Raw genomic sequence first — 24,894 nt, 5'->3', positions numbered from 1 at the left:
TTGCACAGCAGTTTGTGAAGTTTCCCATCTCCTCCTCAGAAAAAAACGCAAATCATCTTGGACATGCAGACGGAGAAAAAAAAACATCCACTCAACCCCGTGCACTCAAACCTACGCTCTGCGATCCGTGAATATAAAAAAATCACATGATACTGAACTGAAACCAGCTCTACTAGAAGTGCTGTACAGCTCTCTAAACTCCGCTGTCCACTGACAACTAACCAACCTCACAGCCCAGAAACATAACAAATAACACACCAACACTTAATACAGCTGGCCTCTCTCTCTCTCTCTCTCTCTCTCTCTCTCTCTCTCTCTCTCTCTCTCTCTCCCCTTCCACTACTTGTAAACTGCAGCCCCCCCCCCCTTATCTCTACTGCGGGGGACAGTTCACACACATCTGGCAAAACTCCCAGACTCCTAGACTGTAACATACTATCACTGATCCAAAGGGAAGAGAGGGGAAAAAAATCAAAAAAAAAAATCACATATATGCTGTCTAAACCGATCTGCTACTAGCATAACATGAGAGAAAAAAAACAACACAGTAAGAACAGTAAGAACACACGCTAGAAAAGCTAGAACAAGCACCGCTGGAACAAACTGTTAACATGTAATACCAAACACTTGCATTAAAATTAAACAAATGAAACTCTATACTTGCCAGTTACTTGAGACGGTCTCTCTCCCACTGCCAATTTGATCAGCTACAGCAGGTTTCTTTCACGAGTCGATGGACCTCGGCAGGCGTTTACTGAGCGATTTCTCAGCGGATTCATCGCCCCGCAGGTAACTTGCTAAAAAACCTTTGCCTGGGACGCGCCCCCCCCCCGTTTAATCCTATTTGGCAGAGGTCATGTGTACAGCACAAACCAAATAAATCAGGTCCAAAACTCGCCGCTGATTACTCAAACTGCAGTTCGTGTGCCGGCTTCCTCGCAGCCTGGCAGCACCACTTATCTCTTCTCGATAAGTTTCCAGCGAGCGTCTCAGCATCTCCTCCGCTTGTTACTGTGAAAGTCCTGGAAAAACTAGAGAACAGACTGACATCTGGCCCGGTCCTTTCCTGTCTTGTCTGCTAGACAGCACTGGGTTCACGGCACCACTGTTATAAATCAACTCCTTGCTTCGACACCAGCAACTTCGAGTTGCACCTCACAGACTGTGAGATAACTTGACTCTCAACACAGAAAGCATTATTGGAGATAGACTGTTCTAAGGCATCTTCAATATACAAGGAGTTTATTCACTACACCGATATACAGATACAGTTCGTCATATCTTAGCAAAGCAAATTCTTCTGTTTAAGTCCGTTGCATTACAGCTCTTGACTAACATTCCTCCTGAATGTTAGTCAGTTAACTTCTTTCTAGACTACGTTACATCTTCTAGACTACCTATGTACAGCATACATCACATCAGAACAGAAATGTATTATATAAAGGTTTAAGCCAGCAGGGACAGGTAGCAAGACAGAAAAGAGTGCTACTCCATACTCCGGCTGTGGGTTTTATATGAACCAGAAAGAGTTAAATGTGACCCCATCTGAACCATCTATGATTGGTTTAGATCCCGTGTGATGTCAGGACACACACCTACTCGATTAATATTCTATAAGATATTTTGCCCTAGTTGCCGGAATGTTATGTTTTATAAATATGGCCCATGTTGATTGTTCCCGTAGTCCATTTGTCTGGGGCAGTGTAGGCATAAGACCTTGGACTAGGAACATCTTCTCAGTATCTGCTTGCATCATCTGCTTCAAGCAGACACTGAGATGCTTCTGCCTGCATCACGAAAACCTCTATTTAAAAGTATACTCTGCGAACAAGCCTTTTACCTAAAACTCAGTCCAAATAACTGATGCCTACCTAAATTATAACACATAGTTATACTTACACATATCTGTACCTTGCTGTGTACACAGGAGGTGGGGTTGCAAAATAATAATAATAGTCATTCATAAAGCTGTTATAATCATTTTAAAGTAGTAAACCTTTCCTACTGTCATTTTTAATGGTCTAGTTGCCTTATGTGATTTTCAAGTAGTGTAATATAGTCAAAAAATACTTGTGATGCAGTTTTATACATTTTTAGCTACATCCATAAGTCTTCCTGGTTTTGGAGTAGCACTTTTTCACAGAGAGCTATAAATGAATTGACAGAAGGGAATGGAGATATCTGCAATGGTAAAATAGACGAGAGATTTAAACTATTTCCCATTCTGCATAGGGAATTTTGGCTGTTTTTTCAGATTAATGATTGGTTGAAAGGGAAGGTTTAGAGCTATTGAAATTGGCAGTGTTACCATAATCACAGGTTTCCATTATGCCAGATATTTCCTGCATGACACACTCAGGAAGAGAAAGTTGGGGAGGGGGCAGTTTGATTGTTCAAAAGGGTTTTAACTCCCAGCCAAGCAGTCAGAACAAGAATGAGCCTTCTGCTGGAACAGATAACAAAACGCCAGTTCCCATATTGTTACTATGCACACAGCAGGATGCAGCTAGGAGTGGTAACCACTGATTCTGGGGAAGCTAGATCATCTATACACAAAGGCTCAGAACATTCATCAAGCTCCTCTAAGATCAATATGTCACTCTGCTTACCTTTTCATTGGTGCTCGCATTACATCTGCTGAAAATACTTCCAAGCTGATAATTAGCAACAGTAAGAGGAGACTGCTGAAATATATTAGAAGCTCTTTCCAAGACCTAAAAGCAAAAAAAAAAAAAAAAAAAAGAAAGAAAGAAATCAACACAGTTCAAGCCTACTCATGTGATGAAAAAAAAAGAAGCTGTCCATTATTAACCTCTTGATGATCGCCTAAAGCCATATGGCGGCAGCAGAGTGTCTCTGTTCCTCGACGCCGCCATATGGCGTCATCTTGCGAGGAGCGAGATTTGACGGGAGCTTGCAAGAGCGTGCTCTCCTGTCAATAAACACAGTGCGTCACTTAACTGTCCCTTAGAGGGGCTCACAAACTAATCCCTATCATAGTCATATGTCTATGTATGTATAGTGTAGTGTATGTATCATAGTGTAGGGCAATTTGGGGGGGGGCAAGGGGGGAGGGGATTACAAAATGCAAAAATGTTGCTCTTTTTTTTAATAATAAAAAACATCTAAAAATTGCAGCAGCAATCAAAAAGCACCAAAAGAAAGCTCTATTTGTGAGAAAAAAATGAGGTAAAATTCATTTGGGTGCTAAGTTGTATGACCAAGCAATAAACCGTTAAAGTTGAGAAGTGCAGAATTGTAAAAAATGGCCTGATCACTAGGGGGGGGGGGGGGGGGCTCAAGTTTTTAAACAAAACTAATGACAGTATACTGTGAGCTGAGCACATGATAAAATATACAAAAAGTTTATGGTCAGTGAACACTGCTCATTAAAAAGATTGGTAATTCCATTAAATGCAACTGCTATGGTCAATATTATAATGAGGTGAGCTAAGTCACTGCATTTCCCTGCTGGTCTTACAAATAAAAGAAAAACACTACAGATGTTTAAGAATTAAAAGGATCAGGGCCAAGCTCAAACATTGCTGGAAATCTTACGGTTTGCATATCACTTAACCGTCCTATAACTTGGGAGCTTCTGATCAATTTGAAATGCAGTTTTCATGGTCATTAACCTCTAGTCATTATGTTTGCATAGCACAGGTTTATGACCAGTTAGTATAAAACCATAACAACCCCATCTCATCTCCTTCTATAGCCACACTGTGCAGCATGACAGCACAAGCACACTATTGCCAGCTGATGGCAGAACAATGACCTCAGTCACACGAAAAAATAAACAGCACAGCAGGGAGAGTCCCATCAGCATTGCACTGTCACTGAACTAGACATGTTTCTTCTACTCTATGGTTAATTCCTACAAAATAATGTCATAAAAAAAGGTTTAATTTAACATGCAAACAGACCAGACCTACTTTTAAAAACTATAGACAACCTGCATTATAATTTATAACTGACCTCTACATTTGACGGACCCAAAACACAATCAAATTCTTCCATGCAGGCGGGATTCTTCGCTGCATCCTTACTGGATATGTAAACAATCTTTTGACCATTTTTCTCCAACAAATGCACTAGACTAAAAGGAAATTTACAGCATTGTAAGATGAAGTCATCTATACGGTAATTACACATTTATGGCAATTAAAGACCAAACTATTCCTGGCAGCAACATTTACCAAGTAAGATTTGCTTTAGGATGCAAAATATTTCATGGCGTATAATAGCGTGCGCTGGAGATTCAAAACAGGTACAGCAAAGGAGGGCGTTAGCTTCAGTATAAATAATATGTGCACAAATTATTCCCTACTAGACTTCCCCGCAGCGATGCCGGATCCTCTCGGGGAAGACCTACCGCTAGTCTAACGATAAAAACACGATTTTTTCCCTAGTGCTGCTATTCATAAAATGGTATACACATTTCTCTCAAACAGACATCAAACAAATGACAGCGCTCATAGGCTGCAACTGAATTGTAGACCAACAGAGGCATGCAGAGCCCCACAGGGGCTAAATACATGCCTTGAATGCAAATCAGATGCAAATCATGTACTAGTCCTATACTATAATTTGAATGCAAATTGATGCACATGGATGCAGCTAGCCATAAGTATACTTACATGAGTTTTGTACAGCAGGAGACATTGGCAGTGCTTCCAAACAGAGGCTGCACCCGAATTGACTACCATCATCGCCGTGGGGAAGTCTAGTAGGGAATAATTTGTGCACATATTATTTATACTGAAGCTAACGTCCTCCTTTGCTGTACCTGTTTTGAATGCAAGTTGTGTATTTTAGTCCACATAGTGGAGCTCTGCACATCTATTGCAGGTAGTCAAATCGGGTGCAGCCTCTGTTTGGAAGCGCTGCCAATGTCTCCTGCTGTACAAAACTCATGTAAGTACTGTATACTTATGGGTAGCTGCATCCATGTGCTTCAATTTGCATTCAAATTATAGATTAGGACTAGTACATGATTTGCATCTGATTTGCATTCAAGGCATGTATTTAGCCCCTGTGGGGCTCTGCATGCCTCTGTTGGTCTACAATTCAGTTGCAGCCTATGAGCGCTGTCATTTTTTTGATGCCAAATGGTATTGTTTAAAAGGAAATAAATATGGCAGCCTCCATTTCCCTCTCACCTCAGGTTCCCTTTAAAGTGGTGAGAGGTATATGGAAGCTGCCATATTTATTACCTTGTAAACAATACCAGTTACCTGGCCTGGCCTACTGATCCTGTGTATCTAATACTTTTAGCCATAGACCCTGAACAAGCATGCAGCAGATAAGGTACTCTGAGGCCTAGTGCACACCAGAGCGGTTCGGTCGCGTTTTCAGATCCGTTTGCGGATGTGGAAACGCTAGGGTAATGTATTTCAATGGGGTGGTGCACACCAGAGCGGGAGGCGTTTTGCAGAAACGCATACTCCCGGGCTGCTGCAGATTTTGGATTGCGGATGCGTTTCTGCCTCCAATGTAAAGTATAGGAAAAACGCAAACCGCTCTGAAAAATGGCAGTTCAGAGCGGTTTTGCAGGTGTTTTTGTTACAGTAGCTGTTCAGTAACAGCTTTACTGTAACAATATATGAAATCTACTACACCAAAAACGCTTCCCAAAACCGCAAAATGCTAGGTGAAACGCTACAGAAAAATAAGAAAAAGCGTTTCAAAATCTGCTAGCATTTTGCGGATCTGCTAGCGGTTTGCGGTGTGCACCAGGCCTGACTCCAGTTTTACTGGATTAGCCATATGCTTGTTCCAGGATTTTGACACAAATGCCAAAAGATCAACAGGGCTTCCAGGCAACTGGCATTGTTTAAAAGGAAATAAATATGGCAGGCTCTCTATCCCTCTCACCTTGTGTTCCCTTTAAAATTGACCCTGTCAATAATAGGTGCCTATACCCCTTTTCCTTGGTGCTCTAGAGCTCCCCCTTTCCCCTTATATTTTTGCAGTGGTCCAGCCTCCTCCTATAGTTTACCGGGAGGTCTAGAAGTCCACCCTCGCCCTTTCCAGTTTTCTCAGGGTGGAAGCATGCTGGATATATGCAGTATCTCAGCAGTCCCCATTCCAGCAAGGCTCATGGTGCTCCTGTGCCTGCACTACACCCAGCCTCCACTGCCACATGTATCAAGTCACTGCATGTCAACAACATACTGTACATCTAGCTGGTGGAGGCCAGCTGCAGTACAAGACATCGGAGAGCTACTACTTTATTATTGATAGTCAATAGCTACAGTTAGTTTGGTTGGAAAAGACATTTGTCCATCAAGTCCACTCAGAACAAAAAAATAAGTAAAGAAGTAAATATTAGATACCCTTTTCTCCTGCACCATCACATATACCAGTTGGTCCAGGGAAAGGCAAAGAAATCCCTGTATCAACTCTGCTGGGAATGAACTAGTAATTATGGCCACAGATGTCCTTCAATGCAAGGAAAGCATCCAAACCTCATTTCATTGTAGATATAGAATTTGTCAAAACTACTCCCTGTGGTAAAATATTTCAGATTTTAACAACTCTTACTGTAAAGAACCCCTTCCTAAAAAGATGGCAAACCTTTTTCCCTCCATATGCAGATCATGTTCCCTTGTCCTTTGTACAAGCCTAGGGGCAAAAAGCTCATCTGCCAAGCCTTTGTCTTGCCTTCTGTCTGCCAATCTCTGGACGGGGAGGGCTTCATTTGGGAGGAAATAATACATTTGGCAGGGCTTTCTTGCTTAACCTTCTAAAGATCCCCAAGTGTACTGAGCACAGGTGTGCTAGCATAAATGTTGTGTATATATTAACAGCTACAGACACGCTTGTATGTCATTTGCTTCAACTGGTGACTCAGAAGACGCAGATATACAATAGTGTTGGTGGCAGTTAATTGTTTTTTAAAGTATTGGAAAACAATAGAAGGTAGATAAGGACTTCTCCGACATCATTCTTGCTGAGCCTGGGCTTCAGTTCTATCAAGTTATAAAGTTGATGAAATTGAAAACAGAAGCATTACCTACAAGTAGGAATCTAATGATAATCATCATGTGTTCAACTCAGAGTTCTCATGCATCTACCACAGTGTTACCTGGCTTGGTGTGTGTGCTCTGCATGTAGGCTATGAGTTAGCCCATTCTGTATCACTTCTGGGATCTCATCCTTCTCTGGGCCTAATATGTTATTTGCACATGCATGTATCTCCTCCAGATTAAGCTGAGACACCTTAAAATTAACAGAAAAAAAAAATAACTGGTTAGTTTTAAGCAGAAAATTCTGCTAATAGGAAAATCTAAAATGACCCAGAAAGGAAAAGAAATTGATCACTTCGATGCATTGCCTGTTGATCAAATTAGTCAGTAGCTGTGTTACCTAACCAACAATTGCAGTTGCTAGATTGCTCTCTGTCACTTATTTCTAAGTTACAATGACCCAGGAGTCTGTGTACAAACTATGGAGCTGCCAGAAGTGTGGAGGCTGCTCCTCTATCATATAGCCACCCCCTGACCTTATCCACCTCCTCCCTCTACTCTCTCCTGTGGAACACAGGGAGGGGGTAGCTTAAGTGATGAAATTAAGTTCTAGCACAGTGCAACTAAGGCCTCTTTCAGACTGGCAGATGACAGGCAGTGAATTCAGGGGGCAGCTAGCAGGCAGCCTTCCCCCATGGAGTCAGATCTAAGCGCGGCTGCACCCGTGCTCAGGATTGCCATGTCACGGTCCTATGCCGCCCTGTAACACCACCGTGTGTCAGCGCTTGACACGTGGTGTTACTACTGCTGCAATTCAGCTGCATTTAAATTGCACCCGAACTGCACTGCCAGGTGGTAGGCGAGACGCTGAACTGCTCAGCAAGCGCACAGTTTAGCCTCCTGTCTGAAAGAGGCCCAATTGTCCATGAAAACATAAAACAGTTAATAGTTTCTGCACATCAGGTGTCACGTTAGCAGGCAGGGAACAGCAATTTTACCAGTGCTAACTTCTGTGGGGAAGCATGCAAAACCCTGTTAATGCAACTCGCATTGCTGGAGTAATGTGCAATACCACAGCAACACGCGCACAACCCCAATAACATGTGCTGCCCCCTGCTGTTAGAACCGGTAAAATTGCTGTTCACTACCTGCAAGACAATTTTACTGCTGCTTATTGCATCAGGCTCATGGTTTCATTATCCAACACCAAGTTTCAAACGACAACATACAGGAAGCACCACACCCCAAAATTCTGGTCATTTAGAAGTCTGAATGGCAAAGTGTTTGGACCACATTTGAGTTTCTTAAAGAGACTCTAGCAAAATTTTCAGCCTTATTTCTTCTATTCAATAAGTTCCTATACCTGTTCTTATGTGGTCTGGCTTACTGCAGACTTTTCTAGTTGCACTGTCTCTGTAATATATCTAATCTTATTTTCTTTGTCAAGCTTTGTTGACCCAGGGAGGAATGGGCTGTCTCTGTTGTAATGAATACAAGTTATGTACTCCCCCTGCAGGCTCTGTGTACTTTGTTTACTCCTCACTCTATGCTCTCAGGTTCAGCTTGTCTGTGATGCAGTTTGTGGGGCTGAGCGGGGAGGGAGCTGCCTGTCACACGGTGAGAAATTAAGAATTCCAGACGGGAGTGCAGATAATTCACTGAGCAATAAAACTTGTAGTACACTGTATCATGAATATATATATATATATATATATATATATATATATATATATATATATATATATATATATATATATATACATACATACATACATACATACACACACACACACACACATACATGCATACATACATATATATATATACACATATATCCAGGAGATCACAGTGAGGCGATTGGTATGTTTTTTATTGTACAATACAGATTCTCTTTAAAGTGGACCTGAACTCTTGCACAGGACAAAGGGAAAACAGAGAAATGCACCCTGTATATATCAAGAGAGTTTACCTTGTCTAATTCCCCCTCATCTGTGACAAATCCCCAGTGAAATGTGATCTCTCAGCTATGTCAGCTGACTGCCACGGCAGAGCAGCTAATAGGTAAAAACATGATGTTAACCCTGTGTCTGCTTCCATGAAAGCAGGAATTAGACACACTACAAATGTATTGCATGATCAGCTGTAACAAAGAAATGTTTTTCTTTAAAGGTTATTATGCGGTTGCTTATATTTTAGAGCAGAAAGGAAGTTCTGAGTTCAGGTCCGCTTTAAGGCCTCTTTTCCATTCATGGCTGAACTGCTCATTTGTTGACCTGTCCACTTCCTATGATGAATGCCAGCAAGCACCTGACCAGTGGTCGGGAAGCACTGAAGCAGCCTTCAGCTGCTCGAAGAAAAGAGGCCTTATTGGTGTACAGTATTTACCTGTGGTTAGAATTCTCCTCACTTCCTGCATTTTTTTTTTACGTGCAGAAAAGTTAAAATAGCAATACTGCTCATAAAAGAGGTCTGCATGTAAGTGGATAGAAAGTAAGATAATTTTTCTTAAAACAGACACACACACACACACACACACACACACACACACACAGCAATTTTACCTGAAAATGTCCAATTAGTGTGGACTATGACTTCTGGCAATGACAAGAATAAAATACTAGATTTTTTACAACATTCAGAGTTCAGTTACTGGATGTGTAAAATGGAGGAAATAATGCTACAGAAGAGTTTTGCCAAACGTGGATAGCTGAATAGCACTGGTGGTACCTGGACACAATTACTGGAACTCAATGAACTGCTAAATCTGATAGGCAGGTCTGTCCTGTGGGAGAATAGCCTTTCTTAAGTCATATTAGCTAACTATGTCATTTAAACCTCCTTACCGGTAATCCAGAGTCAGGCTTGGGACAGAAATCCACAGACCGGAACAGTAAGCCCGAGTTGGATCCATGGGAGGAGTGTAATGTGCAGGGCTGCCACAGATCTATGTAGCGGTATGATTTTTAGGGTCTAAAAGCTTGTGAAACAATTGCACTGCTTTAGAAACCTAAAATCTGGAAATAATCATAACGCCAGGGAGGTTAAAGAGACACTAAAGCGAAAAAAAAATGATATAATGATTTGTAGGTGTAGTACAGCTGGGAAATAAAAAATTAGGAGCAGAGACACAAGTCTAATATTGTTTCCAGTACAGGAAGAGTTAAGAAACTCCAGTTATCTATGCAAAAGAGCCATTAAGCTCCATGACTTTCAAAGTCGCAGAGAGCTTGGTCTTTTGAAGCTTGTTACCTCAACTGTCTGTGACTGTATTTTCTTTTTCTCTGCAGAGGACAGGTCAATAGCTCATTGGCCTGCTCTGTAAAATCATTTAGAATGCTGAATAGTGTGTAAACTGCAAATATTAGAGAAAGATGCAATGTTATAAAAAATAAATAAATAAAAAACACTATATAACTGAAAATAAAAATATGAGAATATTTTCTTTGCTACTAATGTTCTAGTAATTATCCATACTACACAACCAATTCATTATATCATATTTTTTTCAGTGTCTCTTTAAACTGATCATATTGATGTATCACCTCTGTGCACTGTCATTACTGGATATGGGCCCTCTCAGAGTGAGCACTGTTTGGGATCTTGGTATAGGATGGATGAGTATATATCAGAGAGGCATAAATGGGAACCAGGCCAGTGATTTTGTAGTATATCAATAGATCAATCATATACATGGCAACTAAAACCCATACAGGTAGTTTTTGAAGCCTGACATGCCAAACCTCAAGACACACCTTTTCTGGACCATTCTCAATAAAATACTGGGCCAATTTCAATGCAGCTACTGCATCCTCAGAGGGAATGTGGCCGACCACCTGTTCACCCTGAATTTCTTTCCTGAAAATAACGGGACAAGAAAGCAAAATGTCATTATTTGTAATGCCACACAATTATACTGTGCCACATTATTAAAATTATATTCCACCTCATATCATCTTCTAAAACTACCAAAAAACATTTTGCTAGCATCTATGACAACCGTATTCTGTAGAAAGAATATACCATAGTTTTCCTTCACTGCTCTTGTAAAAAATACTGCAAAAAATAAAAATACTGAATTTTTTTGATAGTTTTAATAAATTCTAAAAATTAACTTTTTTAAAATCACCGTTTGGGTAAGATGTGTGCATGCATTTTGTGAGTGCAAGGGATTAAGTAGTTGCTGCAGGGGCAGTATATCTATGCCCCGTACGACTACATCTAAAGTCCCAAGGGCATAGATACTCGTCTACGGGTTTCTATGCGCACGCGCCAGTCAGCCGCAGGTACAGCTCAGATTGGTGAATGGGAAATACTCCTATTAGACCTATCGGTAATGGAGTTTCTGATTGTCATCCGGGACAACCCGAGATCCGGTCCCGCCCAGGATCTGGGGAAACAACAAACCAAGAAGTTTAAAAGCCCCCGCCCTCCCTCAATCCTCAGTGCGTCTGAAAGTAAGTAGCCTAGAAACACCAAGATGAAGGAAGAACTAGACACCTCTAAGTGACTAAAAAATTTCCCTGTGCTCCTGATTAGCGGAAAGGTGCAGGATAGGAAAGGGAAGGGTTATAGACGTTGTCCCGGATGACAATCAGAAACTCCATTACCGGTAGGTCTAATAGGAGTATTTCTCTAATTGTCATCCGGGACAACCCGAGAGATAGACAAGAAGTGTTTGCTAAAGACTTACCTAGGGAGGGACCACCGCCTGAAGCACCTTTCTGCCAAACGACTGGTCTTGTTGCGATAAAACATCCACTCTGTAATGCTTGATAAAGGTAAATGCGTTTGACCATGTTGCCGCTTGACAAATTTGGTGAATGGTGGCTCCTGCCCTCTCCGCCCATGATGTGGATAAAGAGCGAGTTGAGTGAGCTTTAATGTCATTAGGTACGGGACTATCACTACCCTCATAGGCTAAGGTAATGGTCTGTCTGATCCATCTTGCAATTGTCTGTCTGGACGCCTGCTGACCTCTATTCTTCCCTGAGAATAGAACCAATAAACTACTAGATATTCTGAACTCTCTAGTTCTAGAAAAATAAACTAATAAAGATCTCCTAACATCCAGACAATGGAAAGATTCCTCTCTAACCCCAGCTGGCCTATCACAAAATGAAGGAAGAATAATCTCCTGAGACCTGTGAAATTCAGATGCTACCTTAGGTAAATAAGATGGATCTAATCTGAGTCTCACACTGTCAGGGCAGATAATGAGAAAAGGATCCTTAATAGATAATGCCTGAAGATCACCTAGACGTCTGGCCGACGTTATAGCAATCAAAAAAGCCAATTTGAGTGTCAAAAATTTTATATCGATGCTTTCTATGGGTTCAAAGGGACCCCCTGTCAGGCTGTTAAGCACTAAAGACAGATCCCACTGTGGAAAAATCTTTAGGTTAACTGGAGTAGATCTTTGTAATGCCTTGAAAAAAATTCTCACTAATTCCTCTTGTGCCAGGTGTCTATCCAGCAATATAGATAGAGCTGAACACTGGACCTTGAGAGTGCTGGGGGCCAATTTCATATCAAAACCGTCCTGGAGAAATTCCAGAACAGAACTGGTTAAATCCTGATCCTTTACATTAGAATCACACCATGTTAAATAGACCTTCCAAACTTTGCGATAAATCTTTTGAGTTACAGGTTTCCTACACTTCATTAAGGTCTCTATAACCTTCTCTGAGAGTCCCTTCTGTCTCAAGATTACCCTCTTAGGATCCAGGCTGCCAGTTTGAATAATTGTGGTCTGGGATGTATTAGAGGCCCCTGAATCAACAGATCTGGACGGAATGGAAGGGGCCACGGAGGCTGAACTGCCATCCTCAGTAATGTTGCATACCATGGCCTTTTTGGCCATTGGGGTGCTATCAGAATCAGGTTTCCTCCTTCTCTTTGTAGCTTTAGAAGAACCTGAGGAATTAGAATTCTTAGTGGGAAGGCATACTGCCAGAACAAATTCCCAAGGAAGATTCAGCGCATCCAATCCCAGAGACCTGCTGCATCTGTGAAGAGAAAATAACCGTTCTACCTTCGCATTCTTTGGGGATGCAAAGAGATCTATCTCTGGTAACCTGAATTTCTCCACCAGTATCTGAAAAACCTCTGGATGGAGTTCCCAATCGGCCTGGTTTATTTGCTGGCGGCTTAAAAAATCCGCCTCTACATTGAGCGACCCCTTTATGTGGATCGCTGACAAGGACAGAATACAAGGTTCTGCCCAGCTCAGAATTTCCGAACAGAGAGTCATGAGATCTTGTTCCTCCTTGTTTTGAAAGATAAGCCACAGTCGTGATGTTGTCTGAAAATACAAGACCATGATTCCCCAGGGACTGAAATAATAGAAGAGCCTTCTGTACTGCCATCAATTCTCTGAAATTGGATGATTTTTTGCTGACTGCTTGAGGCCCAGGGGCGTAGCAATAGGGGGTGCAGAGGTAGCCACCGCATCGGGGCCCTTGGGCTATAGGGGCCCCGAAGGGCCCTCCCTCAACTACAGTATAAGCTCTCTATTGGTCCTGTGCTAGTAATAATCACTTCTATAAATACTTTGAACAGTAGTGATCACTAACAAACTGTTCCCCATCCCCTTCTTGCACCTCTGACTCTGTGGTTGTCCTTGGCAGGATTTGGTGCGCTGTATCAATTGTTATGTATAGAATGCTTGGGGGGCCCCATTGTAAAACTTGCATCGGGGCCCACAGCTCCTTAGCTACGCCACTGTTGAGGCCAACTTCCTTGAGCATGATTTCCCCTGGCTGTTGCACCCCAACCCCAGGAACTTGCATCTGTAAAGATCTTTACCGGATGCCTCTGTCTCCAAAACCGACCTTCGCTCAGATTTTCACTGTCCAACCACCAGAGTAGACTGGACTTCACTGAGTCTGGGATACAAATGAGCAAATCCAGAGAATCGTCTGATTTGTCCCAATTGGAAAGAAGCAGGGTCTGCAGAGCTCTGCCGTGAGACTGAGCCCACGTCACTGCCGGAATGGATGCTGAAAATAGACCGAGGACCCTCATGATCTGACGAAGAGAGGATGTCTCTTGAACCATCAGAGAATTTACCTCTGATTGGATCTTCAGAATCTTGTCTGGAGGAAGAAAGATCTTCCTCTGTATTGAGTCTATCCTGTAGCCCAGAAACGTAATTTGTTGAGCTGGCTGCAGAGCCGATTTGTCGTAATTGACAATCAAACCTGCCTGAGTTAATGTCTTGATGACAATATCTCGGTGTAAACACACCAGATCGCTTGTTTCTGCAAAAACTAGTAGATCGTCCAGGTATGGAACTATTGAAATTCCCTGGATTCTCAATTCTTTCATAATCTCTGCCAGGACTTTCGTGAATACCCGTGGAGCTGATGCTATGCCAAACGGGAGTGCCTGAAACTGGAAGTGTTGAACATGGGAAGGAGTTCGGATTGCAAACCTTAGATATTTCTGATGTTTTTAAAAAATCAGGATGTGCAGGTAGGCATCTTGGAGGTCTATTGAGACAAAGAATTCCTTCCCCTGCAATAGACCCCTTACTGAATAAATGCTCTCCATCCTGAATTTCTTGTAAATCAGAAATGGATTGAGAGACTTCAGATTCAAAATAAAATCGGAACTCCCCGCTGGTTTTCCTAACCAGAAAGACATGGGAGTAGTACCCCTGGAATTTCTCTTCCTGGGGAACTGGAATGATTACTCTCTTTTCTTGAAGTCTCTGAATTTCTATTTCCAGACCTCTGGCCTTCTCTGGGTCTCTTGGAAATGAATTCACAAACCTTCTTAGAGGGGGCTTGACTGAAAACTGAAGGTGATAACCTTCTTTTATAATGCGCAAAACAAAGGGATTGGGATTTAAATTCTCCCATTCTAATCGAAAATAAATCAGTCTTCCCCCTACTGGTAAAACGTCATTTATTCTGTTTAGGGGGTTCCGTCTTGCCAAGAATGAAACCTCCTTTCCCTTCGGAAAGGACCATTTCCTCTGCACATTCCTATTCTTTACCTGCTCCTCTCCCTGTTTTTCAGGAACAAAAGGTCTTTTAGTTTAGGATTTTTCTTCTTATTAGGAAATTGCTTCCCTCTTTCCGCAGAGCGGGCTAAGATATCCTATAGACCTGATCCAAATAACAGATTACCTTCAAATGGAATAGAACAAAGCTTGTTTCTAGATGTCTGGTCCCCCTCCCAGGTTATCAACCAAACTGCTCGCCGGGCAGAATTAATCAAAGCCGTAGTATGTGCGGATACCCGTATGAGTTCCATGACTGCGTCTGCTAAAAAGGCTACCGCCTTAAGCACCACAGGAAGGGAAGCTGCATAATCTTTAAGAGGGACCCCCTTAGAAATTTGCTCAACTAAATTATCCATCCAAATTCTTAGGTTACGCGAGATGCAGGTGGCTGAAATCCCTGGGATGAAGCCAAAAGCTGCTGATTCCCAAGCTTTCTTTAGGAGAGAATCAACTTTTTTGTCCATCACATCCTTAAGGACACCAGAGTCCTCAAAAGACAAGTCGGAATCTTTGGAGTATTTAGATAAGGAGGCATCAAGCTTTGGGCATTTCGTCCATTTATCGATCTCCAATTGGGAAAAAGGAAACTTTCTTTTTGAAGATTTAGGTATAAACAAAGGCCTTTCAGGATTCTGCCATTGGGAGATAATAATTTCCTGAAGTGTTTTATGAATGGGAAACCCTCTTCCCGTGGAATGGCCCAGACCTGAATATACCTGATCCTGAGGTGTAATCTCTGGAACAGATTCCTTAAGCTGTTCTGTGGAGTACACTGCCTTCAATAACTCAGAAGATTCATCTGGAGAAAATAGAAATCTAGGAGCTTTAGCTATATCCTCTTTATCCGAATCTTCTGACCTGGGTTGCTCCCCCTCTTTTAAAGAGCCTGACCCAGAAATATCCCCCCCCCCCCTCCTCATCAGCTCCCAAAATATCAGGCACAGTAGGTGGCTGAGAAAATACTCCAGAAGGACCTGGAAGGGGATCAAAGGGGGGGGGGGGGGGGACAAAAGACTCCTTAAATGTATCTAAAGTCTCCTGCATATTCTTGTTAACTGCATCCATAACTCCCTTTAAAATGTTAGATGTTTCAGATACTACAATAGAATCTGTGCATGCTTGACAAACAGTTCTAGGGGCATCTGGAGCAATTTTAGTGTTACACAACCCACATCTCTTATATTTGGGCGGAACATTAGATTTAGATTCAGTCTTTGCCTGTAATAAAACACAAAACAACAGGCATACAGCTGAGAAGTCATCCAAGGTGATCAAATAAATGTAAATCATCACCCTCCACTGGAGGACTTACCACCCCTGACCCGGATGGCTGCGTCTGTGTGGAGGCCTTGGATGCCGGCCCTGCCACCTCCGACTGCTGCTGCTGCTGTTGTGGCGGCTGCGGCTGCTGCTGCGACATGCCTCCCAATGGACACAGAGCGCTGGAGGAGACGCCAGGAACACGCTGCCTTTACTTCCTGGTATTCCGTGATCCTCCCCTCTTGCGGCCACGTGACGTCAGTGTGCGCGCTCTCTCCTCCTCCTGCGCCTGACGTCATTTCCGGAAGCCACAGATGCCTGACGCCGGATACGCCTTGCAGAGCCGGCGTCTGGCGAGGAGAGGAAAGGTATGCCGACCCCAATGCCACTCGGTCGCTACCTCCACAAACGCAGAGAAACCCGCAGCTCAGCACCCACCTCCGTAAACGCTACACACCGCACTGTTCCTCTGCCCTTCTTAGAATAAACCCACTCTCTGGTGAGTACCACAAAAAAATAAACTTTTCAACGGAGCTTGCTTCTAAGGGTGTTTCCGCTGAACTGAGGATTGAGGTAGGGCGGGGGCTTCTAAACTTCTTGGTTTGGTGTTTCCCCAGATCCTGGGCGGGACCGGATCTCGGGTTGTCCCGGATGACAATTAGAGAAAATATGTTCCTAAAGCCAATCCAAGTGCCTGTTTCATGAATAATCAGTGCTGTTTGTTACATTCTCGATTCATTCTTCACAGTTACCAAAATGCAGTAAAAGATTGTTAAAAAAATAAGTGACAGAATTTAAAAGAGAATACATACAGTACATTGTTACGTTAGGGATTTAACTTTTTGTGTATGTATGCAATGAGGGTATACTATTGTTATTTTTTCAAATTAGGGATTGTAATAATTGCTGTAATTGCTAGGGTACATTGAGAATAACAAACACAAATTGGAAAAAATACACTTATTTCCAAATAAAATAATGTCACCATACATTGTATTAGGGACATACAGTAGCAATATAAAGTATGTGAACCCCTTGGAATTATATGGATTTCTGCACAAATTGGTCATAAAATGTGATCGGATCTTCATCTAAATCACACCAATAGACAATCACAGTCTGCTTAAACTAATACCACACAAAAATTGAATGTTTCCATGTTTTTATTGAACACACCATGTAAACATTCACAGTACAGGTGGAAAAAGTATGTGAACCCCTAGACTAATGACATCTCCAAGAGCTAATTGGAGTGAGGTGTTATGCCACATACACACTTGAGATAAAAGTCTTTGGAAAAGGCAAGATCACAGACCAATTTTACCCCCTTCCATGTATTATGAGAGCCATACTCTACACAGTCTATTCTATTGAGCTGGACTCCCCATCAGATAAAATCATTACAAGATGCTGCACACAAAGATGCTGTACACACATGTATCTGCAAAAAATCTGTTCCTGCAAAAGATCGGTTCCTGTAAAATGCATTCATAGTCTATATCTGCAGATCTCAATACACACCTTGTTTAACAGACATTCATCTGCAGATCTGACAATCATCTGCAGATCTGAAGAAGCATCTCCACGAAGCATTGCCTGATGAGAATGATGCCTTGCACAAAAGAGCTCTTAGAAGACCTACGATTAAGAATTGTTGCCTTGCATAAAGCTGGAAAGGGTTTTAAAGGTATCTCCAAAAGCCTTGCAGTTCATCAGTCCACGGTAAGAAAAATAGTCTATACATGGAGAAAGATCAGCCCTGCTGCTACTCTCCTCAGGAGTGGCCGTCCTGTAAAGATGGCTGGTAGAGCACAGCGCAGAATGATCAATGAGGTGAAGAAGAATCCTAGAGTGTCAGCTAAAGTTTACAAAAGTCTCTGGAATGTGCTAACATCCCTGTTAGCGAATCTATGATGGAAGAAGCACCGGCGTGCAAAATGGACGTTTTTGCCCTGCACTCACCTCAGCCATGATAGGATAAAATCTTGTCAAATTATGCCACCTCTCCACCAATTGTGTGCATGTGACCTATGCATCTACCATTGAATATGGCGATCTATCTGCAATGTATTACACATCATTTGCAGTGTTGCCAACTCATCCCTTTAATTACTGACACATATGACTTATACAGGCTTTGTGGCTAGGTAGATGCAGTTAAGGCACTGATTATGTGCAAATAGCCCCAGAACCTGTATAACTTAGATGTGTCAGTAATTAAAGGGATGAGTTGGCAACACTGATCATTTGGATATTGAATACATCTGGAGTAACTGCAGTGCCTGACTGAATATCGTTTGTACTCCAATGATCTATGTTATGCATCTATTGCTAAGATAATCATGAGCATGCAGGAATCCTAACAGTGAGGTGAAAGTTTGTGACCTGAACCTCTCAGCAATGCATCTGCACTCCTTCTCTTGCTAACACAGAGACTGTAATCCTTAAAGGGCCGGCTCATCGCATACTCTTTGATTTGATATAAATAAGCTGACCTGTGTATCACTTTATATGAACACCACACATCTTATCTTTCATTTTTAATACCATACCACCTGGAATGCTGCTGTCTGTTGTCTCAACCTGTAATGCTTGCTCTTTGCCAAGCATCTCAGCACTCTGAGTCAGATAGCTTCAATCCGTGTGACTGCAGTCCACATGGGAAGAAATAGCACTAGAAGGGCACTTTTCCACTAAACGCGATTGTGTTTCAATTTCCCCTATGCAATTGCGATTGAGAAACTATACTTAAACTATACCGCTGGGAAAACGAATCCAAAAACATGGCCTGACATACCACTGCTATGCAGACGACACCCAACTATATCTTTCCTTCAAGCCTGGTGTGACAGACCCAACTCTAACTATAAACGCCTGCTTACGTGAACTACAGCAATGGATGAATGACAACTGGCTGAAACTAAATGCAGACAAAACTGAAGTCCTTCTGATAGGAGGGCAGAGCATAACAAAACAACTTAACTTGCAGTCTTCACCACTGGGAATAGGAGGCACGGATCTGCGCAGCTCTGATCATGTGCGTAGCCTGGGAGTTCTAATTGATTGGGATTTAAACTTCATAACTCAAATCTCCGCTGTGCTGAAATCATCCTATTTTCACCTGAAGAACATTGCAAAAATCAAGCACCTCATACCCCCAGAAGATCTGCCAACCTTAGTCCACGCCTTCATCACATCCCGAATAGACTACTGCAATGCTCTCTACACTGGCCTTCCAAAAAAGGTCTTGTACCGACTACAGCTGATACAGAATACTGCTGCCAGACTGCTAACCAACCAACCCCGTCACTGCCACATAACGCCAGTCCTGCACTCCCTTCACTGGCTACCTATAGAATGGAGGGTCCTATTCAAGATCGGCCTACTGACATTTAAATCCCTGAATAATTTAGGCCCTGGATACATGAAAGATATGTTGCAGCTGCGTAGCAACCCCCGCATTCTCAGATCAACAGGTTCTAATAATCTAGTCATACCCAGAGTCCACTTGGAAACTTTTGGTCCCAGAGCCTTCTGTCATGCTGCACCTACGTTTTGGAACTCCTTACCTCAACAGATCAGGACAGCTCCATCCCTGGACGTGTTTAAATCCAGACTGAAAACCCACCTGTTCAGTTTGGCATTTGCAGAAATATAACTTTTGTTGTGTGAATACTTCATCCTACTAATTACTGAATCTGAGAGAGCCTAAGCGCTTTGAGTTCTATGGGAGAAAAGCGCTATAGAAATGTTATTGTATTGTATTATTGTATAGTAAAGCTCATTTACATCCAAAACACAGCAGGACGACGACTGCGCTTGGACCAAAATCGCGACACAAAAAGGATTGCACTAATTGAAATTGCTGCTGCCATTTCCATTAGTTTAATGTACTTTGTGTTTTGCGATGTGATCCGTTAGCAATCGGAATCAAAATGCAAATCGCAGGGTAGTGGAAAAAGGCCCTAAGGCACTATTACAGCTGCCCATGCAAGAATGTTCATTTTTATTTTATTTATTTATTTATTTATTTTTTAACAGCAGCACCTCCACTTCTAATGCTAAATACACACAGTGTAATTTCCCATATGACATGTCCGATCTGCTCCCATTCGATAATGGGATCGATTTTCCGAAATGATCATGAGAAAATCAATCAGGAGCAGTTTGGACATGTTCACACAATACAACTTCCTGTCAGGTCACCAGTCGATCAGATGGGAAACTGAATAGTGTGTAACCAGCATAAGAATGAGCCTACAGTAGGTCATAAAAGGGAAATTCCACTTTAGTTATATAATTGCCATCAACACATATCAGTAGTGAACAATTCTTTTTGTAATAAAATGCTATAAAAAATGATATTTCCATTTCAATCTGAAGCCAGCTAAGAATTTTCAGAACTGACAGTAAGTTTACATTGCACTTCTTTGCAATCTTGGCAACAGTACTGTGTAGAGTTTATATTGCCCAGAAACTCCCAGTTTGGGACATGAGTAGTTAACTCCATAGAGCAAGCACAACTGTTATATATTTTTATTACTTGCACTAATCCAGTTACCGGTAGCACATGCTGAATCTGTTAGAAACACAGAAATGGCTGTCTTTATGCACAAAGAAACAAAGCATGCTGAAATAAGGTTTACTATTAAGAGTTCCCCTTCTCCAGTGAAGTTGAATGAAGGCTTTCTTTACATGACAATGCAGAACAGAAGGATGTGTGTGTGATAAAGCAAGATAAGCCCACTTACTGTAACACTGCTTCAGCCAAAAACTTTAACCGAAATCTCCTTCCAAATTCACGAGCAAACATAAGTGACGTGTCAATGACATACGGATGTATCATCTGGAAGAACACAGTGAGGGTCATATTGGGCACATTGTACAGCTTGCTGGTGCGGAAGCTGGTCCATGTAGTACCTACCTGCAGAGCTTGGAGGTCGTTGTTTAAGGAGTGACCCACCAGTACGGCATCTGGAGGCAGAAGCTGCTTCAGTTTTTCCTGGACATCCTTCAGTTTTGTCTTCACTGGAAGAAGCATCTTTCTGGTAATCCCAGAGAACCTGTGTAAAAAGGCTGAACAATAAAAGCATGTCCATATAGCGGAGGAGATTCCCTCAAGTGATCCTGAGAAATAGCTACTGTATTAGGAAGTCTAAAATACACTCTTTCAGATATATTCGCCCAAGACAAGAGTGTGATGAAGTCAGAGCTCTGCTTGCATTGTATACACTATGCTAATACATTTTAAAGGACATCTGCTTCCCTTATGCCAACGCTCACTCAAGGATGCTGGCACCATAAAGTTTATGCATGTGGTTCCTGGACCACTAGAATCATGCTTCCAGCATTTCTTTGCAACTTTCTCTAGTTTCTACTCAAAATTGGGAACTAACATAACCTACAGACCACCACTCATATGCCCTATAGCAGTGATGGCTAACCTTGGCACTCCAGCTGTGGTGGAACTACAAGTCCCATGAGACATTGCAATACTCTTACAGCTCTAAGCATAACTCGGAGAGTTAGAGGCATGATGGGATTTGTAGTTTTGTCACAGCTGCAGTGCCAAGGTTAGCCATCACTGCCCTATAGCATGTTCCTTAAAGGAGTTCTTTTGCGAAAAAAGTAGGCAGTTAAAAAAATGTGACAGATGACAGGTTTTGGGCCAGTCCATCTGGATTCTCAGGGCTTTCTTTGTTTTCAACAGCATTTCCTGAACAACAGTTGCAAAATCTAACTGACATAATAGTGTGCAAGTGATGGCCGGCTGGTATCTTGCTATTTTGGCAGTTAAACTGTTGTTCAGGAAATGCTGTTCAAAACAAAGAAAGCCCTGAGAATCCCCCTTAAAGGGAACCTGAACTGAGTAAAATTATTTAAAATAAACACATGAGTTTACTTCAAATGAACATTACATAGTTACCTTGCCATCAGTTGCTCTCAGAGGCTCCCCATTTTCTTCTGACAATGATCCCTTCCAGTTCTGACAACATTTTGTCAGAACTGAAATATATCAGTTTCTGTCATTTATATTACAGTTGCTGTCTGTTATAGTTGAGAGGACAACTGATAAGCCATTGGGAAATATGGACATTACCTGGCACAAGTGGGCGATGTTACAGTTTAACAGCGTGCTGACCAGAAAGCGGTTATGGGGTAATGGTCATTTTCAAAATGGAGCATCGAGAATTCCCTTGATCACAGTGGACAAACAGGATGCAGGAGAGGAGAAAGAGATTGTTGAGTAGACTACACGGTAGGCAAGTATGACTTGAGTATGTTTATTTTTACTTTTAGTTTTCAGTTCAGGTTTTCTGGAAAAAGATGGACTGGCCCAAAACCTGTCATCTGTCACATTTTTTAGCGAAAGAACCCCTTTAAAAGACTGCAAGGAATAAATGTATGTACAGTATGTTTATAGAATCACTTCATCATCACTTCATATGATCGGACTTAAAAGTTAACCCGAGCCGGTTGATAATTGTTAAAAATAAAATAAAACATGAAACCTGATACAGGGGGGCTAGCTGAATCAGGTAGTGTATATTATCCGCACTCACTCCCTACTATTCTCTGTTTCCGTTTGTGTTAAAAAAAAATGCCTGTGACGCTGGGCTCACGACAGTCTCCTCCAAGAGCACAGAGCATTCAGAGGAGGCGATTAATGGCAATTTTTATTTTTATTCCATATGATGATTTGATGATCCTGGATTGGCTTTCTGGAACCACTCCATTATTGGACACATTTGCTGGAAGGGGAGATTGGCAGGGGGAGAGCGAGCTGCTGCAAGTGAGCTGCTGATTAGGTCTAATTACCTTTGGTAAGTGTGTTTCATAGCTTTTGGTGTGGTGGTGGAATACTGAGTCGGCACTGAAGTTAAATATCAATATATTTGAGGAGTGTGCTGAATCACTGGACTTTTAGCTGTGGCTGTGTGCTACATACGCTTTTTAGACCTTGCTTTCTGACCTCCCCCCCCCCCCCCATGCCACGTCATCACCCACCGAAACTGGCAAGAAGCAGCTTGTCGGCAGCTAGCAGGGGGAAGGGGCGTCCCTTGCAGGAGAGACAATCCCGCAAAACACACCCTCTGCCCATATCTAATTGGACAGCTCTGCCTCTCCGCCGCAGTTCCCTCGCCTCCCTGCTCAGAGCCAGAGCTGCAGCGTCATGACCACAGGGGTCGCTTACATGTTTGTTTGTTATAGTGAAAAGCCGCGATTGCAGGACGTAGGTGCGACGGTAATTGATGCTACCTGATCTGGGGGGCTAGCCGGATCAAGTACAGTGTTCTCCCCAGGCTCTTTTAGCTTTGGTGACCACCCGGCTGTCATCGGCTCACCGCCTCCACTGCTGTAAGCAGAGTTGTTCACAGAAGCACTGCCCATGCATTCTCTCATCTCGCCCCACCCGGCTACTATTTCATACCACCCGGCTGGAAAAAAATTCTGGGGAGAACACTGAAGTAGCATTTTTTTTTACCTTCCTGGCAGTATGATTCTTTCCTGATTTTAGGGTCTAAAAGCGGTACAATTTTGTCATGTGCTTTTAGACCCCAAAAACAAAAACTCCGAGTCGGACTCTGGGTTACTGTCAAGGAGGTCTAGGTTACTGCCCAGTATGGTCTGCGCCTGTGCAGTACACTCCTGGTGACATCAGCGGGAGCGAGGACATGGCAACGCAGGCGCAGTGGTTTTCAGACTTTTTAAGTCTGAAATTCCAGAAGTGAACCGGAGGTGGGGCCGGAGCATCGGTGAGTGGCTGCGCGGGCACAGGACGTCTGTGTTGGACCATTAGAAGCCCCGGGCAAGTTCAACTCATTTTCCCCCAACCCCCCTACAGTATTCCTTTAAATTTAAGGTGAGTATAATCATCCAATTTTGATTAGTCAGTTTTATCTATGACAGTTTACTTGTTCATAGTATTCAAGATCTCATACCCTCATACTACACAGAAGTGGTAAAATTTGCCATTAAAAATTAAAGAGACTCTGTAACAAAATTTTCAGCCTTATTTATTCTATCCTATAAGTTCCTATACCAGTTCTAATGTGGTCTGTCTTACTGCAGTCTTTCCTAGTTGCACAGTGGCTGTATTATCTCTGTTATAATATATAATATATAATCTAATATTCTTTCCTTTGTCAGCTTTGTCGGCTCAGGCAGGAATGTGCTGCTCTGCTGTGATAGGTAGAAGTTATACACACCCTCTCCATGCCCCCTCCAGGCTCTGTATGAGTCACAGACTGAGCTTCTCTCAGCCTATCAAATGCTGGTTAGCAGCCATGTTTTTTATTTGTAAACACTGCCTAAAACTGGCAATTACAAGCAAGGATTGCAGCAAGGAGTGGCACAAACAGCAAAGAGGGGCCCAGGAGAACATAATGATTAGAATGGTATGCTTTTTATTGTAAGAATTTTAGAGTGCAGATTCTCTTTAAATGTGTGTACGCACCCTTTTTCATTACTTGATTATATATACACACACAACAAATACTAGGCATTTGAACAATATAAATACAGAATCCATCCATATTCAGAACACAATGCAAGTAAAAGCTAATGATTCAAGTCTCAGGTTCAGAATACTCTGGGACCATTCTAGCAAATTAGTGAATTTGTAATACAATGGTGCTCACTAAACATCAACAT

The 24,894-nt window shown here is 42.3% G+C and overlaps 1 protein-coding gene across 2 annotated transcripts in view; it reads right to left on the bottom strand.

Moving 5' to 3' along the window:
* Positions 1-24,894, bottom strand: part of REXO5 (RNA exonuclease 5) — a 104,703-nt gene that overhangs the window by 46,481 nt on the left and 33,328 nt on the right. For both annotated transcript variants that reach the window (XM_068244805.1, XM_068244804.1), the window contains exons 9-14: positions 21,164-21,302; positions 20,991-21,085; positions 10,724-10,826; positions 7,091-7,224; positions 3,979-4,099; positions 2,610-2,714 (exon numbers count right to left, since the gene is read on the bottom strand). In XM_068244805.1, the coding sequence (XP_068100906.1) occupies positions 2,610-2,714; positions 3,979-4,099; positions 7,091-7,224; positions 10,724-10,826; positions 20,991-21,085; positions 21,164-21,302 (697 nt within the window). The remainder of the gene's footprint in view (positions 1-2,609; positions 2,715-3,978; positions 4,100-7,090; positions 7,225-10,723; positions 10,827-20,990; positions 21,086-21,163; positions 21,303-24,894) is intronic.

This window comes from Hyperolius riggenbachi, chromosome 7, assembly GCF_040937935.1.
Source record: "Hyperolius riggenbachi isolate aHypRig1 chromosome 7, aHypRig1.pri, whole genome shotgun sequence".
In the NCBI taxonomy this organism is placed as follows: domain Eukaryota; kingdom Metazoa; phylum Chordata; class Amphibia; order Anura; family Hyperoliidae; genus Hyperolius; species Hyperolius riggenbachi.
Note: the sequence above shows the minus strand (reverse complement) of the source record. Positions and strands in the feature narration are given on the sequence as shown.